The following is a 15,612-nucleotide window of genomic DNA, read 5'->3' on the forward strand; positions in this document are numbered from 1 at the left end:
AAATCTGATTTGATGCAGCAAGCTGGTTTTGGCCTCCTGTGGCCTACTTTCCTTAAGGCAGAGAAGGAACTGGAGGAAAGGACACAGAGAAAATAAAACATCCTTTTTATCAGCAGAATTCAGTTATCAGAGGGTATCAAGGTTGCTAGATCGAGACGCATTGGCGCTGTTGAAGGTGGTGTTCCCAGAGGAAAGTGGGTGAGAGGTTAGCCTATGTCCTTCTGATTTTAGGACAAGATAAAGGATTTTGCAGGATTTGGAATTCTCCCCAGAAGAAGAGCCAACCCAGAATTGCATCTTCAAATCAGAACTAACCCTAGATACCTTATGAGCCAATAAGATAGCAAATATTAGAATATTGTAATATTGTTATGATTATCTGAAAGTATTAATTACTCTACACTTCTATTGTAAGGGGTTGAGCTTTTTACACACAAGGAGACCATCTACTTCTGTGTAAGGGAAGAAGCTCATCCCCCGGGTTAATAAAGAACCATCTGTTTTGCTTCAATTCAAGAAGGACTCCTGGATTTTATTTTAATTTTTATTGTGGTTGGTGGGGAAAAAGAGAACAACCACAGAGGCACAAATCTGTGCTCAACACTACCGACAAAACTCCCATGCTGACAAGAATCCTAGGGACAATCAATGTGTGGAATCGAAGAGGTGTATTACATCCACTGGACCTGCCCACTGATCTCCATCCACTGATCAACTCTTCTGCACAGAATCAATGCATCATGTGGTAAAGAGTTATGTACATGGACTCTTTGCAGACATAGTCATCAGTGAGTGCATGTTGGGACAGAAGAGGTGCCTGTGAGCACAATTCCCCCACAAGAATTATTTATTATCCCCTGAATTGTCCTCTGCACAAGGTTCACAGACTGTGGCCTTACAGGTGCAGGAAAACTTCAATTTTTGTTCCTGGTTTTGTAGCCCATGGAGGATAAGTAGCTATCACACTGGGTGGACTGCATTTGGATTGATTGCTCACCAGCTGTGCAACCTTAAATAAACTACTTAGTATGTTGTTCAGTGTATTACAATTGCTTTGTCTGCTTAAAAAGATTTGAAAATTACAGTTATACACATCTGGGACACAGGAGAATGGAATGGCACACTAAGGATTCCATGCAAAGTCGAACCTCTTTCAGTCTGGAGATACCAATGTATTCTACGTAGCATAACACAGTACTGTACAAGATGTTGGCCTGTTGCCCCCAAAGCTGATTCTCTTACACCAGTACTGGGAGCTGGCCTAACCTCTTGGAATCCCAGCAGCAACAGCTACGCTCAAAGTGAAGGAGAGTTTCTATGCCATTGGGGAACTCTGAGCAAGGGACATTTTCCTGGTAGTGAGAGGGAGCATAGCTTCCTTGCTGCCTCCTCTATTTCCTAAATGACACAATAGCTACAGCAGAACACAAGACCAGTCTGCTCAGTGAAGTAATTGATGATCCTCTCTTTAATAAGCAAAATGTAATTCTTTTAGCCTACAATTATACACACTGCTAATTTCCAAAAGGAATCAAAGGTACCTGAATGCTACTACTATACCTTTCCATTTAGAAAACTGTTGATGCTGCAAGTATTCATTGTGCATCTGGAACCCTTTTAGGAAATTGTCATACTTTGATACTGCTGGACGGTCTGTTAAAATGCCTCGTAGGGCATTGGAAAGGCTTCCTGCAGGAGTGAACATGCTAGTCGGCATCTCATGGGGCTTCTCTGGTAAATCAGGTACTTCCTCTGAAGAAAGATAAAAGAAATTAGCCTGTAGTCGTATATCAATGGGGTGCATGTTTGTCCCAGCCAATCAACATATTGGGCTTTTTAAAAAGTTCCTTTAGTTTATGCAAAGGAAAACTGACCAGGGAAGCAGTGAAATAAAGTATTATGGTTGAAGTATACTATAATAGTATATAACAGGTAAGGACAAACAGTGAGGTTCACTGGAGAACCCAAAGATACAATGGAATTTGGCCAGGGAATAACCCTAAAATACAACATTGTTATGTTTGTCATAGTTTTTCCCAAAGGGTTGACTAATTATCGGTATGAAATATCCTACCCTCAAGTCATAGTTGACTTATGGCAACCCCTGGTGGGGTTTTCATTTCAAGGAACGAACAGAGGTGGTTTACCGTGGCCTGCCTCTGCAACCCTCATCTTTGTTGGAGGTCTCCCATCCAATTACAAACCAAGGCGAACCTTTCTTAGCTTCTGAGATCAGACTCCCCGGGGCTATCCAGGTCAGGGCAATTATAAATTTAAGAATATTTAATTAATTTATGCAATGTTATAAATTTCTTTTCCTGTAGATACTAGCTGTGCATTAAAGAAGTCACTAACTTCTTTCATAGTGATACAATTAATAACATGGTGGTAGTTAATAAATTTATATCAACAAGTAGTTTCAGGTACCACCTCTTTCACGTACTGTGGGATCTATCTAGCCAATCAAGTTTTTCTCCTTGACTCACACCACTACAGTGAAGCAAATCATGCACTAAGGAAGAAGTTATTCCATAAAATAAAATGAGGCACTAAGATTTTAGAGTCTTATGTTGCTGGTCCCTACTAAAATGTATCTGGTTAGATCTGAAATCATTATGGGACTTTTAATATTAAAAACTTACCAATTTCAGTGACAGTATCTTGGGTCCATCTATTCCAGAAATCCTCTGAATTGTCAGCTGCATGCCATGCATCCAGTAGATTTTTGGAAAATATACTACTCCACATCCCTATGAAAATAAGAAATTAGTGAAGTAGAAGGTTTTTTCCCTTCTGGGCTGCATTTTGTCTTGGGAGATAAGAAAGTTTCCCAAATATTGTAATGTTCTACACAGTATTTCAGCTTCCTAAAGTGTTTTGAGAAGTAGGCTTGGTGATTGGTGCACACACACACAGGCTGACACAGGTTTGACTGACTGCATTTTTTAAAAGCTTCAAAGTGCTGTACAAACAGCTGAAGGACTATGAAGAGGTCATTCTTCCCAGAAACAGAGAGCCTTGAGTGACAGGCTACTCCAAGGAATCTTGGACTGGGTAGCATGAGCTGAACAGAGAAGGACTTCTGAACTGGATGCTGGGGAAAGGGGAGTCTGATTTCAGCCCTAGCTGAGAGGAGTCAGAGTCCGACAGTTTCGAAGTTCAGTAACACAGACAAGAGAACTGGTGGAAAGTTGGCCAAGGAAGTTTGGGAAGAAGGCAAAGACTTCTATTTGGGCCAATCTTTTAGTGAGAGGAAAATTTGCCTACCCAATCAAACAGGAAGTTAGCTCTGAAGAGTGAAGCAATTCCTGGTCTAGTGTGGTTAGAGACTGCTCTGGAGACCTTAAGAGTCAGTTAAAAACTGATGACAAGTACTGGTGTTTCAAGAGTAGGGGTTTGGATACTGGAAAGAGGGTACCAGCGAGAGAATATTCAAAGAAAGTATACTAGAGTGATTGGGAACATGCTGGAACAAAAGCATCTCAACATGTTAAGAGCTTAAGAAACTCTCATTAGTCAGACACATGAGAACTAAAGACTGTGCATGTACTGATTTTACCTCAGAGTTACTATAATGAGTAACTCAATTTGAGTTACCTCAAAAATTTCCAAACTCTGATTTCACATGTCCTTTCCCCTCTAGATTAAACAAAATATGTTGTTATTTTTGAATTTTAAAAAACCTCTAGTGCCATTTAAGTTAAGTCAAAGCCTACTTGACCAGCTAGCAGAATCTGCCACTACACAGGAAAAAAATAGATATAGCATAGAGGGTCCATAATCAGACCTTCTGGCTTTTAAAAAAATTGAAACTAAGGGATCTCTCAGTTTGACTGGAATAGTAGCATAAAGGAAAGAGGAGTTTTCTGCATTTTCCTGACTAACTCCGGCTGAAAAGTTGCCACTGTAGATAAACATGGGAACCTGTTTTTCCCCATTGTGGGGTAAGCAGCAGTTTCATTTGCAACTCAGATTAAGAAAATAGCAGAGGAAGAAAGGATTAGGTACCGCCCCCCCTCCCCCAATCTTCCAGCTCTGCTGTTCCTATCAAAATTAGAGCACTCCATGGTCTCACACCTGGAATCTCTCCTCACTTCAGACCTGTGAATAAAGATGCTTGTTTCGCCTCTCCCCATAGAGATTTTGAATTAAATTGATACACTTGATAGCTCTTTATGCACTCATGTTACATCTGGAAGTTCTTGTTCTGTGCTCTGCTTACATTTATTTACATTTAATAATTGTTTTTCCCAGTGCAGATTGCAATACAATCTGAGTGGATACAATCTTTAAACCAGGATTACACTTATGGTAGATGTTCCAATGTATTTTCACCTGAATAGACACATTCAATTTAACCCCTTCTTTTCCTGCTATACTTCTATACTATGCATGTGACATTTAATATGTAGTTTACTGCTGAATTTAAAACAAATAATCGATGCTGCATTTAAGAGTCTGCAGTTTCTGTGCTATGTTGATGAGCATGTATCACAGTTTGATGAACTTCCAAGTCTTGCAGTATATACAAGGCACAAACAACAAATCAAATTATCATAATTTATACAATTTAGTACTTGCTTTTATCCCTGAGGATCATGCAGTGAACCTAGAAGATGCATGCTAGTTTAAACTTTCAGGAAGATTTGAAAATGCTTTATTTATAAACTTAAGGATATTGCTGTTTTCAAATAATTTAGGCTATAGCTTTACTATCAGCTATATGTTTCTGATTAGATCTATATAGTTATTCTCTCTATATATATCACCTTGCATGAAGCAGATCCTTGATTCTGGGAGTTTCTTCATCAGGTGCCCCATGTAAAACTGGCTTCCAAAATTTTCAGCACAAACAAAGGCTCCATATTTTGGGAATCCCACTTCATACGGTGTGAATTCCACCCACTCTGCAAGGTGAAAAAGATACCTACTATAACTTTAATATGAGAGTGTTAGAGCTGTTCTCTAAGTTGAAAACATTTAAAGCAAATCTCTGTGGGGATTTAACTTGTATTCTGTATTTTGATTTGCTTTGACATGATAATGTGTTTATCAGAAAGGATTAATTATTTAGGTCATAGTCTTCCAACCCTTTCCTGCGGATTACACTTGTAACACAAGGGTTGCTGTTTATGTTGCTGAACAATGCATATTATTTCCGATCAAAGATTATGTGAAGTGTCCCTTAATTTATGATCCTGATATAGAAGTCACAGAGAGAGAAATTACAAAGAAATTAAGAGCCTTAAAATCCTACAGTTTTTGTTGCTATTTTATGCTCTGAGTGCACTACATGCTCTAGAGGATGCAGCTTCAAGGGATGTCACCAACCATGTGCCAACACAATCCAGAAATTGTGATTGGCACAGTTGGGTCACAAAGAGAAAGAGCTGGGTGGCACATTAGTAAGACAGTTGTCCTAGTATTTGTGCTGTGGTTGAGCTTCCTGTAAAGTTTCAAGGGGATGAATTAGTCCCGTTTTAAAAGCCAGTATTGTAATATGTACGCTTTATCAAAGAAGCTGCTTTATGATTGGGATGGGGCTTCTTCCTCCCTCCTGGTCACTAATTTTCCTCTGGTAGGCTACCGCCACCCAAACTGAACAATTTTGATCCTTCACCAATGGTTTGGGAAGCTGGTGGGCCTCTGAGTGTATACAGATTTCTAGCAAGTGGCTCAAGCAGAAATCCCAAAGGTAATGACATATTGACACAGCTTATTTAACTAAAGAAAGAGTTTTACTGGTTTACAGAAGAATATAAAAGATATGGAGAAGGAGAGACAGAGCACACAATATAAAGGAAGTTACCATAAGCTAGGGTTGCAAAGAATACAAAAGAAATACAAGAGGCTAATCTGTTATACCTTGAAAACTACCAAACAGACCTGGACATTCCTTACTGTTCATCCTTGAGGGAGTAGGGGATAGAGACATGTCAGCCTCTAGCAGCCTCTTCCCAGCTCCATCCATTGAACAACAACCTCTTTCTTCTCATCCAAGATGATAGCCACCACCACCACCCCGCCCCGGTTAAATGAACATTCCAAAGAGGTGTCCGGCAGAGCAATTTGGAACAATGGTGGGGGTTTTTCCCTGCTGCCTACAGCCCTCTCTTCCCTGCTTTCCCAGGGCATGCTTAGAAAGGTGACTCACAAGACAGCTTAATATCTGAAAAGAGGCCTGCAGATATAAGCTCTTGTCATGTCAGCTACCATACTAAAAAGGCAGTAATTGAAAAGGTAAAAGAGATTGAGAAAGGCCTTACCTCTGAAATCTCTAGTGGTGACTTTATCTTTAACATTGAGTGCCAGGTAGATGGGCAGAGGATTCTGAGCTCGGTTCACTGCCTTTCGCTGATCAGAGAGTCTGTGGCGGTTGTTCTATTGGAAGAGGGGTGAAATATATACAATTCATTATCTGGGAAGAAATAGGAACCATAAGAAAGTCTACAACTGCATGAGAACCATCCTGCCTATAAGCTATAAACCACTCGAATAACAGCTTCTATGATACCAGACCACATTAATTTTGCCAGAATCTTTGCTGACTTTAAATTGCTCCCAGTATATCTATTGGCGATAATACTGTTGTTTCCACATTGATCCACAAGGTGGCCCATTAGCAATATATTATTAGTTAAAATGGTCAGGAAATGCATCTGAAGGATATTTCCAGATGCAGATTTTTACAGGTGATTACAGGGTAGACATCACTGATGTCAAGGGTAGACATCACTGAGCAGACATCTGTACCCCAAGGCTTTGGAAAGGTCTGCCACTGCAGCAGCAAGAAATTGCACACTGCCCTTTCTTTTGGGGAGGTAACAGTGGTGACATTGGCCCCTCCAGAAAGAGCCTTCTCTACCATGGCATGCATTCCACCTTTCTCTTCCTCCTTCCCTTCTCTGCCTGGCTGAAAGAGGCCAGGCAACAGTGGCTATGAAGGCTGCTGGACAGTGTTCACTCACCTGCCTGAGCGAGCAGTCCTCCTGGCTGCCAGGAGCAATTGCAGGTACCACCAGAGAGAAAGAGCAGGTGAGTAGTAGCTGCTATTTGTAGTTCACTTACAGCTAACTATTTTACCACTGAAAGAAGGAACAGGCTACCGCTGTTGTGGAATGCAGGTATGAAAACAATGCATAAGAAGCTTGAGTGAACAATAAGAAAGAGAGGCAGATTCACAAATATTTTGATTTGGAGCAGTTCTTGGGGACCAAACCAGATGTCTGGCAGAAGGTCTGGTTTTGGTAATCCAGATCACCACCAAAAAACTGAAAAACAATGTGAGGAAAGCACAACTTGGAGGAAGAAGTACCAGGTAGGACGCATGGAAGTGCTTAACCATGTTTCCTGGAGCTGGGGTGAAAAGCTACTGTGGAAGGGATGTGCAGGTAATGACAGCAGGCTGGCATCTAGGAGAGGCATGACTGAGCAGATGCTAATGTGTTAATGCTGGGCAAAGCATACGTTTCCTTGCCTGGTTATTGCTTCTTGCCTCCAAATGGTATTTTCACTGCCATTTTTCAATGATATGGTGGTATTCCAGGTTTCCAGACTTAAGTAGTTGCCAAACATCTGGTTCAGTTCTCACTGATACCTGACACTAGTGATTCCCAAAGCATGGTGTTAAAATAGATAAGCAGTCTGTGGGTGCTGTTTCACCACTTTCGTGATCATAGATACTATCTCTGAAAACAAACATAAAATACCCCATCATTCAGCATGGCTTCAATCATGAGCCCCCAAAGGTCTATAAAGGATGTCTTGTATCCTGCAGTTTTCCTCTGGCATAGCTCCTGCTGGTAGGTCTTTAAACTCTCAAAGGAAAAGGCACTCATTTTAGATTTGGCAGCTTGCTTCCGAGCATACTTGATTATCTCCCCTAGGTCTTTATTTGACCAATTGGCATCTTCATACAACTTCGTCATGGTCCTGAGAAAAGGTAGTGAAGGAAGTTCATGTTGAGCAAGTTTATGCTTTGCTTTTAGTTTTTCACTTATAACATACAGGATTCATACACTGAACTTCAGGCTGATGTGAATGTCAAATTACTAATCCTCATCAGTTGTTAAATTCTGTGGGATTAGACACATTGGTACTCTTTTAACCCACATAAGTTAAGTAGTAAAAAGCACTATTAAGGATCACAATACTAAGGATACTTTCCTGCGAGTAACCCTCATGGAATAGCTTCCAAAACCAATGCTTACTGCTTCCAAAATCTCATTGGCTAAGAAATTTCAGTTAATGGTAAGGAGCTATATCTGTAATACACTGCCTTACTTTTCAGAACCACACATTAAAACAATTTTTTCTTCTTCCCTAAATTCTACAGAAGTTGATATTCACATTACTTAGAAAAATTAAGAAGCTAACCAAAAATAGATAGTGTCATCAACATATACCTCATCATCTGGTATAAATGTCATAGGGGCAGCCATGCAGTTGACAACAATACTCTTGCATTGTAGCACTCATGCAGCAACCAGGCATTAGTAAGCCCTGCTACAAAAGAGCCATACCATATGAGGGTGGCCATAACCTACCACAAGGCAGGGATAATATCTAAAGGTAAATCAATGCAACCCACATACATTCCCCCCCCACCCCCATCCAACAGTTGTATCTTGTTGGTCTGTAATTTATGATTCTGCTTAAACTGTGGTGGGATAAAGTATTGTTTCTGCCACCAGAGATGCCATATAAAGCTGATTTATATAGTGGGTTGCCATATATTTTGTTGCTTATGATGACAATGGAACCATCACTTGTTATCTTACAATGAAAACCAAGAGATCTAAATATAATAATAATAATATTTGACTTATATACTGCCCTTCAGGACAACTTAACACCCACTCAGAGCACTATTATTATCCCCACAACAATAATTACCCTTTAGGTGGGTGGGGCTGAGAGAGCTCCTAGAAACTGTGACTGACCCAAGGTCACCCAGCTGGCTTCAAATGGAGGAGTGGGGAATCAAACCCAGTTCTCCAGATTACAGTCCCACACTCTTATCCACTACACCAAACTGGCACCACTGGCTAGTGGTACTCATGGGGTCATAAATGGAGGAAATAATGGCTTTGAAGGGAAACTATAGAATATAAATTCCAGCCAGTGAAAAGCGCGTTGAAGACTTTTTCCTCACTACAATTTCAAAACACTAAGCATTGATCTTAATACACAGTTAACTATAAACTAGCCCCTTACCATGTTGTACCTGAAGAACCAGTGATATAGGAGATACAGTCCAAAAGCTTCAGCCTCTGGAGACCCCAAAGGCTGCCATACATAGCTGTTAGTGCTCTCATCCCACCCCCTGTAGTTGTCATAGCAATGACAGGCACCTGTTCAACAACAAAAAATAATCAGCATGAAAGACTGCTCAAAAAACAAAATAATAAAATGTAGGGCACCTTTATATAAAATAACATACATTTTTAAGGCTTTCTTAACCTCCTCAAGAAAGAGAGAGTACATTTGTTTTAGAAAATAATACATTTGGTCCAGGGAATATTATAAATATACATATACGTATGTCTCTGTGGAGAGAACTGTCCCATAGGCAACTATGTGGATTCTGGAAGGTTATAATTTTTCTTGCCACACAATAAGATTTCATTCATTTGTTTGTTCGTTCATTCATTTGTTCGTTTGTTCATTTGTTCGTTTGTTCATTTGTTCGTTCGTTCGTTCGTTCATTCCTTGCCCTTTCTCCCCATGGAGACCCAAAGCATTCTTCCCTCTTCCATTTTATCTTCACAACAACTCTATGGAGTAAGTTAGGCAGAGTGTGTATTATTGGCCCCCAGTCAGCTTCCATGGCAGAGCTGGGATTTGAACTTGGTTGTCCCATGTCCAAGTCCAGCACTGTAACCACTACATAAGACTGCCTTACTACACCAGATTGCCATCTGTGATAATCAGAAGCATTTTGATATTATCAGTCATGGTATCATTCTGCTATGCCTGGGTGTGATGGGTTTTGGAGGGTTATTTTGCCATGGGTCAACTGCTTCTTAGCCAACAGGTTTTACCCTCATGCACAGTTCTTAAAAGGGGATTGTGTATCAAGTTAGGGAAAAGACCACTTTCCTCTTTTGCGGTTCCACTTACTTCATTTTCTTGCAGGAGATGCTCTAACTGAAGAATACCTTTCAGAGCAGCAGCAACCACTGTCCTCCGTTTCTGCAGGAAACTCTTTTCCTCTGAGCACAGATCATATCCTAGTCTCACATCAAGCTGTTTTGGTCTTTTACATAGCCAGCCTTGAGTCCTAAGGCCAAGGAGAACACATTAAGTTAGCTTTAGACATTGCTATACAATCATATAGCAAAAAATATTTGCACATGTGCACTCAAGTTTTTTCTTCACTTCTGGGTACAATAGTTCTCCTGCCCTACAAGCAGCTTTCTGAAGTAACCAAACTACTTATTGTTAAAAAGGATTGAAGCTATACAACTTTGCTTTTCAAAGATGAAAAATGTCTACATGTATGGACAGAGGAAATGTTTCTGGACAAAAGCCATAAAGTAGATACGTTAAAATTTAACATACCTAAGCACATCATGAACCAATGTTTGTTCCTGAACCTCATGAACCTGGTTAATTTCCAGACTAAATTCTCATTCTTTCCTCATTTCTCCCTTGCATGGCATGCCAAGATTAAAGATGAAAGTGTACAACTAACTTCTAATTAGCTATGCCCATATGGAAGCACCTTTACTAATCAATGTTTGTTTCTTTCCCAGCAATTGGTTAAGAATCCCAATTCTTTATACAGAAGCAAGCTTGTTAGTGAAAACATCTGTATTCAGATGTCATGACTAGACATGGGCACGAACGGGGGGGGGGGAATGAACAAGAACAAACGAACGGAAACGAACATGTCCCATTAACAAATGTATTCAGTGTTTGTTGTTTGTCCACACCAGAGTGACCCCCTTGGCACTTAGAGAGCCCATATTCACAGGGAATGTGCAGCAGGCTCTCCTCCAGCCATCGCCCAAGTTTGGTCAAGATTGCAGTATGGATCTCAGAGTTATACATTCCCAAATTCAACGCCCCCAGGAAACTCCCATTCAGTACAAATGGAGCCACCAGATCACTTTGGCCCCGTGTGGTGGACCTGAAGGCGAGCCGCCTTCCCTCTTGGGGGGGGGGTCTGGCTGCTCGCTGGCAGCACCCCCCATGTGCCTGCCAATGGTGGGGGCGGGGGGTCAGGCCACTGGCCTGCAGCACACCCCATGTGCCCATCCACCAGGCCTCCCGGTCAGAGGCTACTTTCTACTTCTGCAGCATGGTGGTTGATGTCTGCGGGCGCCAGGCCTGGTGGGCTCAGGGAGGTGGTGGAAGGCCTCCTCCCCTCTCAGGGGCAGGGGGTCAGGCCACTAGCTGGCGGCACCCCCCATGTGCCCGCCCACCAGGCCTCCCAGTCGAAGGCTACTGTCTGCTTTTGCAGTAAGGTGGGTGATGACATTGGCCACCACAGACCAAAATGACCCAGCCACAATCTGCTAAGAAAATCCTCCAACCAGACAAGATGTTGCACATGGAGGCCTTGCACACACAAACACACAACCTGGCGGGTGAGACACCGACATATGTCTCCAGATGGGGCACTTCACGGCATTGGGGCCAATGGTGTCGTCTGCACCTCACATGGTAAAATACACCAGCTGGACATGCATGGAGCATTGGACGCCCCTCCAGTGTCAAAGTGGAGGCTGCCTCCAAGATGACCCACAAGCCTGCCTTCGCGGAAAGGATGGGATGGATGGGACAGACAGGAGAGGTCACCGAAGGGTCGGAGTCCAGAGAGGGAGAGGGAGAAGCAGGGACTACGATTGATGCTCTGTGAGGACATAAGCCATCTTCCTGCCTACGCAGAAAGGAGGGAATGGGCAGGACAAGCCATGGGGAAGGGTCTGTCATGATCTGGCTGTGCCAGGAAGGCCTAGCAAGGCCTCAGAAGCCTGTAAGCAGTGGGAGCAAGCCTGCCTACAATTCGCAGGAGCCCCTGGGCCATTTTAGTGCCTTTTTGGCCAATCAGAACACAGGGGGCTGGTGTTATAGAAGTCCGGGAGGATAAAAGCCTGTGTTCTTTCTCCCAGGGAGCAGGCCAGAGGAGGTTTCTGCTAGGGAGAGAGGACCTCATCCAGGTAGGGTGAGAAGACAGGCCTGGCAGACAGAAGGACAGTGAGTTCAGTCATGCTAGGGCCATTTATTTTTTTTTACTTTCACCCATCGATTGTTGCTAATGCACCTTGTTTGCTTGTTTGTGTGTTGTTTGATTAACTGACCTCCTTGGAAATAAACCCTTTTGTTCCTCATGTCTGTTTATTAGCCAAGCTATGGAGATCAGAAGGGTTGGGAGGGTACCAAGTGACCCTAAATCCCAGAGTGGAGGCAGCATAAGGTGGCCCACCCCACCTGAGGCATGACAGGGTCGTATTGGTGCCATCCAGAGAGGGAGAGGTTGAAAGAGGGAGTGTCCGGGAACAATTCCACAATGTGGAATTGGCCCCAAGAACCGGCTGGAGACCACTTTACAGGAGCTTGGCCTAGAACCACAGTAGACTGGGGTGGCTCAGAGCTCAGTTACGTCCAGCTCCATGGAGGGATGTCCAAGCAGTTGGAGGTTGACCTTAATGAAGGTCAACATGTCCACCAGGTCTGGGTGCAGGCGTGTGTGGCAGAGACAGAGGTCTCCCAGGTAGGAGAACACCTGCTCGTTCTGCACGCTGGTGGGAGGGCAGGACAGGATGTTGGTTACCACAATGGACAGGTCTGGCCACAAGGCAGATTTACTCACCCAATACTCCAACGGGTCGGCCTGGAGGGGCTCGGTGGGCTCTAGAAGGTACTCTCGCACCATGGCCCTCACTGAGTCCTCCACTGCGAGACACACGCCCACTGTGCTGCGGCCAACCACATAGCCCACCGACGAGGCCCAGAGATCGAGTGGGCTCATCGTGGTGGGTCTCTCTTGGCATGGATCTCTAATTCCCAACTCCTGCCCCTCCTACTCCTCCAGCTCCTCCTCCTTCTCCACCACCTGCCCCTCACCCCTGCCCGTTTCCCTCTGTCCTGCCTTCTCCACCTGATGGAAACGGATCACCGCTCGGTGGAGCTCCTTTTTCCAGTGCTGTGTCTCACCCTCCTACATGGTGATGCTGCCCTTGATATGGGGGTCACACAGGGAGGCCACTTGGTACGGTGCCTCATGGCACAGAGGATGCAAGTGCTCGGCAATGCATGCCTGCATCCTCCTTGCAAAGTCCCTGACCCTGTGGAGCAGCTCTTACTCTTGCTCGAGATCTTTGGCCAGGAACTGGTCGAGTCCGTGGATCAGGGGGATGACCTGACTCAGGCTGGCCTCATAAGAGCACAGGAGCTTGGTGGCCTCCTCAAAGGGTTTCAACAACTGGCACATCTGGGAAAGGACTCTCCATTCCATGGAGCTGAGGCTCAGCTCCTCTCCCCTCCTCAGAACCTCTGCCGATGACAGGACGTCCTGCAACGGGCCCTTCTGCTCCAACAGACGACATATCATGTCATAGGTGGAGTTCCAGCGGGTGGGCAGGTCCTGATAGAGGTGGTGCTCGGGGTTCCCCCTCCCTCTGCCTCTGGAGCAGCTCGCGGGAAGAGTTGACACTGCGGGAGAAGTGGGAAGCGATGCGATGGCAGCTGTCCAGCATTTTGTGCATCGACAAAGTTCCCTCGTCCCAGCTGTCCCTTGGCTTGCTCCCCAGCCCAAACACGTCCCTCATTACCAGGTGCAGCTTGTGCGCCATGCACACCAGGCCCAGGAGGGATGCTTCTTTCAGGGCTGCCAACATGTTGCTTCCCGCGTCCGTTATCATGAAGCCACGGACAAATCTTTCCTCCCCTGGCTAGCATCCACTCCCTCAGAGCTGCCTTTATGGTGGTGGCGATGTTCTTCTGAGTATGAACCCTGTCCATCCCCCTGACCTGGAATAACTACCCTGTAGCCTGGCATCAAGCATGGCACCTTTCTTCAAGTGCCACTTCTTGGTCTGGGGCGGCGGAGGTCCTCTGGCTGCCACCAGTGGGCAGTGATGCCAAGGTAGCCATGATGGCATCCGCTGCAAAGGTCTGCCGTAAAGTGTATGGTACAGCCTTTGGCAGCCAACAGCTCACTGAGCACCATGTCTCACATGCACTGGTAGAGGGCAGGCAGGACTCGACGGCCAAAGGTGTGTCATGATGGCATGGAGAACCATGGGGCAAAATGCTGAAGCATCCTGCGGAATCCCACGCTCTTCACAACAGACAGGGGGAATCCTTGTAGGATAATCATCTCTGCCATGACGTGAACACCTGCCTCCTGAGCCCTCGACCTCACCCTTTTCAGCAGCACTGTCCCCGACCCCGAGGGAACAACCTCCGTGAGCGTGGCCTGCCTGAGCATTCTACTCCCACCGGCATCAACCTTGGGGCAAGGCTTCTTAATTGGGATGGATTCTGGTGACCCTCCCACTGATCCCTCGTCAGAAGAGAAGGTAGCCCTCTTTCTCTTTCTTCCCCCAAAGGATGTGTCGCTGGCTGAGGACAGAGACTACAGGTTTGGGTGGTGCGTCTTCAGGTACCTAGTCAGGACTATCAATGACAGGTGCTTCAGGTCATTGCCTCTGCGCACCAGGGCACCACAGACACAGCACCGCACCACACGGGGGTCATTAGGAAGGGCCTGAAAGTGCCTCCATATGGCAAGGTTGAAACGTGGTCCACTAACTGCTCCAGGGGAAGGAGGACGAAGGGTTACAGCAGGCCATGCTGTGGAGCTTACCGCGGAAGACAGAGTGAGGGGTGGACTGCAGCCAGGGACAGCAACAGCAGTTTGGGATGGGGACGGGCTGTATGTTTCGTTGAACCCAAACCATTCCTTCATGGATCCCTGCCTCTCCTCCTCCTTCTCAAAAAGTTTTAAGAGCCCCTCTTCCTCCAGCGGCAAGACCTCTTTGACCTCCTCATCAGCCACCACAGGTATATCTTGGGGAGGAGGAGTTTCAGTTGCCCCCAAGCCCCTCACAGTACTGCTTCCTGTGATGCAACCAGGACAATCTTTGCACTTCCCCCCAACACTCTTGGCCCCAGCCCGAAGCTTCATTGAGTGAGCAAACTACAATTGAGGACAGAGAACACTGTGAGCCCTCAGCAGAGGTGCCCACCACAGAGCTTGGCCCCAGGGCCTGGCAGCAGCCCTGGAACCAGAGGCAGGAAGGATAGATCCCTAGCCCAGCACTCCCAGAGACCTGACCAGATCAGGCACTAATAATCAGTGTGAGCCCTCAGCCGAGGTGCCCACTGAGCTTGGCCCCAGGGCCAGGCAGCAGCCCTGGAACCAGAGGGAGGTGCTAGAGCCCTATCCCAGCACTCCCAGAGACCTGACCAGATCAGGCACTAGTACTAATAATGTGAGCCCTCAGCCGAGGTGCCCACTGAGCTTGGCCCCAGGGCCAGGCAGCAACCCTGGAACCAGAGGGAGGGGCTACAGCCCTATCCCAGCACTCCCAGAGACCTGACCAGATCAGGCACTAGTACTAATAATGTGAGCCCTCAATCAAGGTGCCCACTGAGCTT

At 45.2% G+C, this 15,612-nt stretch overlaps 1 protein-coding gene across 1 annotated transcript in view; it reads right to left on the reverse strand.

Moving 5' to 3' along the window:
- LOC129324171 (cytosolic phospholipase A2 epsilon-like) overlaps positions 1–15,612 on the reverse strand; it is a 77,887-nt gene that overhangs the window by 12,388 nt on the left and 49,887 nt on the right. Inside the window, exons 11-17 of the mRNA XM_054971228.1 lie at positions 10,123–10,282; positions 9,217–9,353; positions 7,710–7,932; positions 6,267–6,381; positions 4,770–4,907; positions 2,643–2,750; positions 1,561–1,752 (exon numbers count right to left, since the gene is read on the reverse strand). Of these exons, the coding sequence (XP_054827203.1) occupies positions 1,561–1,752; positions 2,643–2,750; positions 4,770–4,907; positions 6,267–6,381; positions 7,710–7,932; positions 9,217–9,353; positions 10,123–10,282 (1,073 nt within the window). The remainder of the gene's footprint in view (positions 1–1,560; positions 1,753–2,642; positions 2,751–4,769; positions 4,908–6,266; positions 6,382–7,709; positions 7,933–9,216; positions 9,354–10,122; positions 10,283–15,612) is intronic.

Source organism: Eublepharis macularius, chromosome 2, assembly GCF_028583425.1.
Source record: "Eublepharis macularius isolate TG4126 chromosome 2, MPM_Emac_v1.0, whole genome shotgun sequence".
In the NCBI taxonomy this organism is placed as follows: domain Eukaryota; kingdom Metazoa; phylum Chordata; class Lepidosauria; order Squamata; family Eublepharidae; genus Eublepharis; species Eublepharis macularius.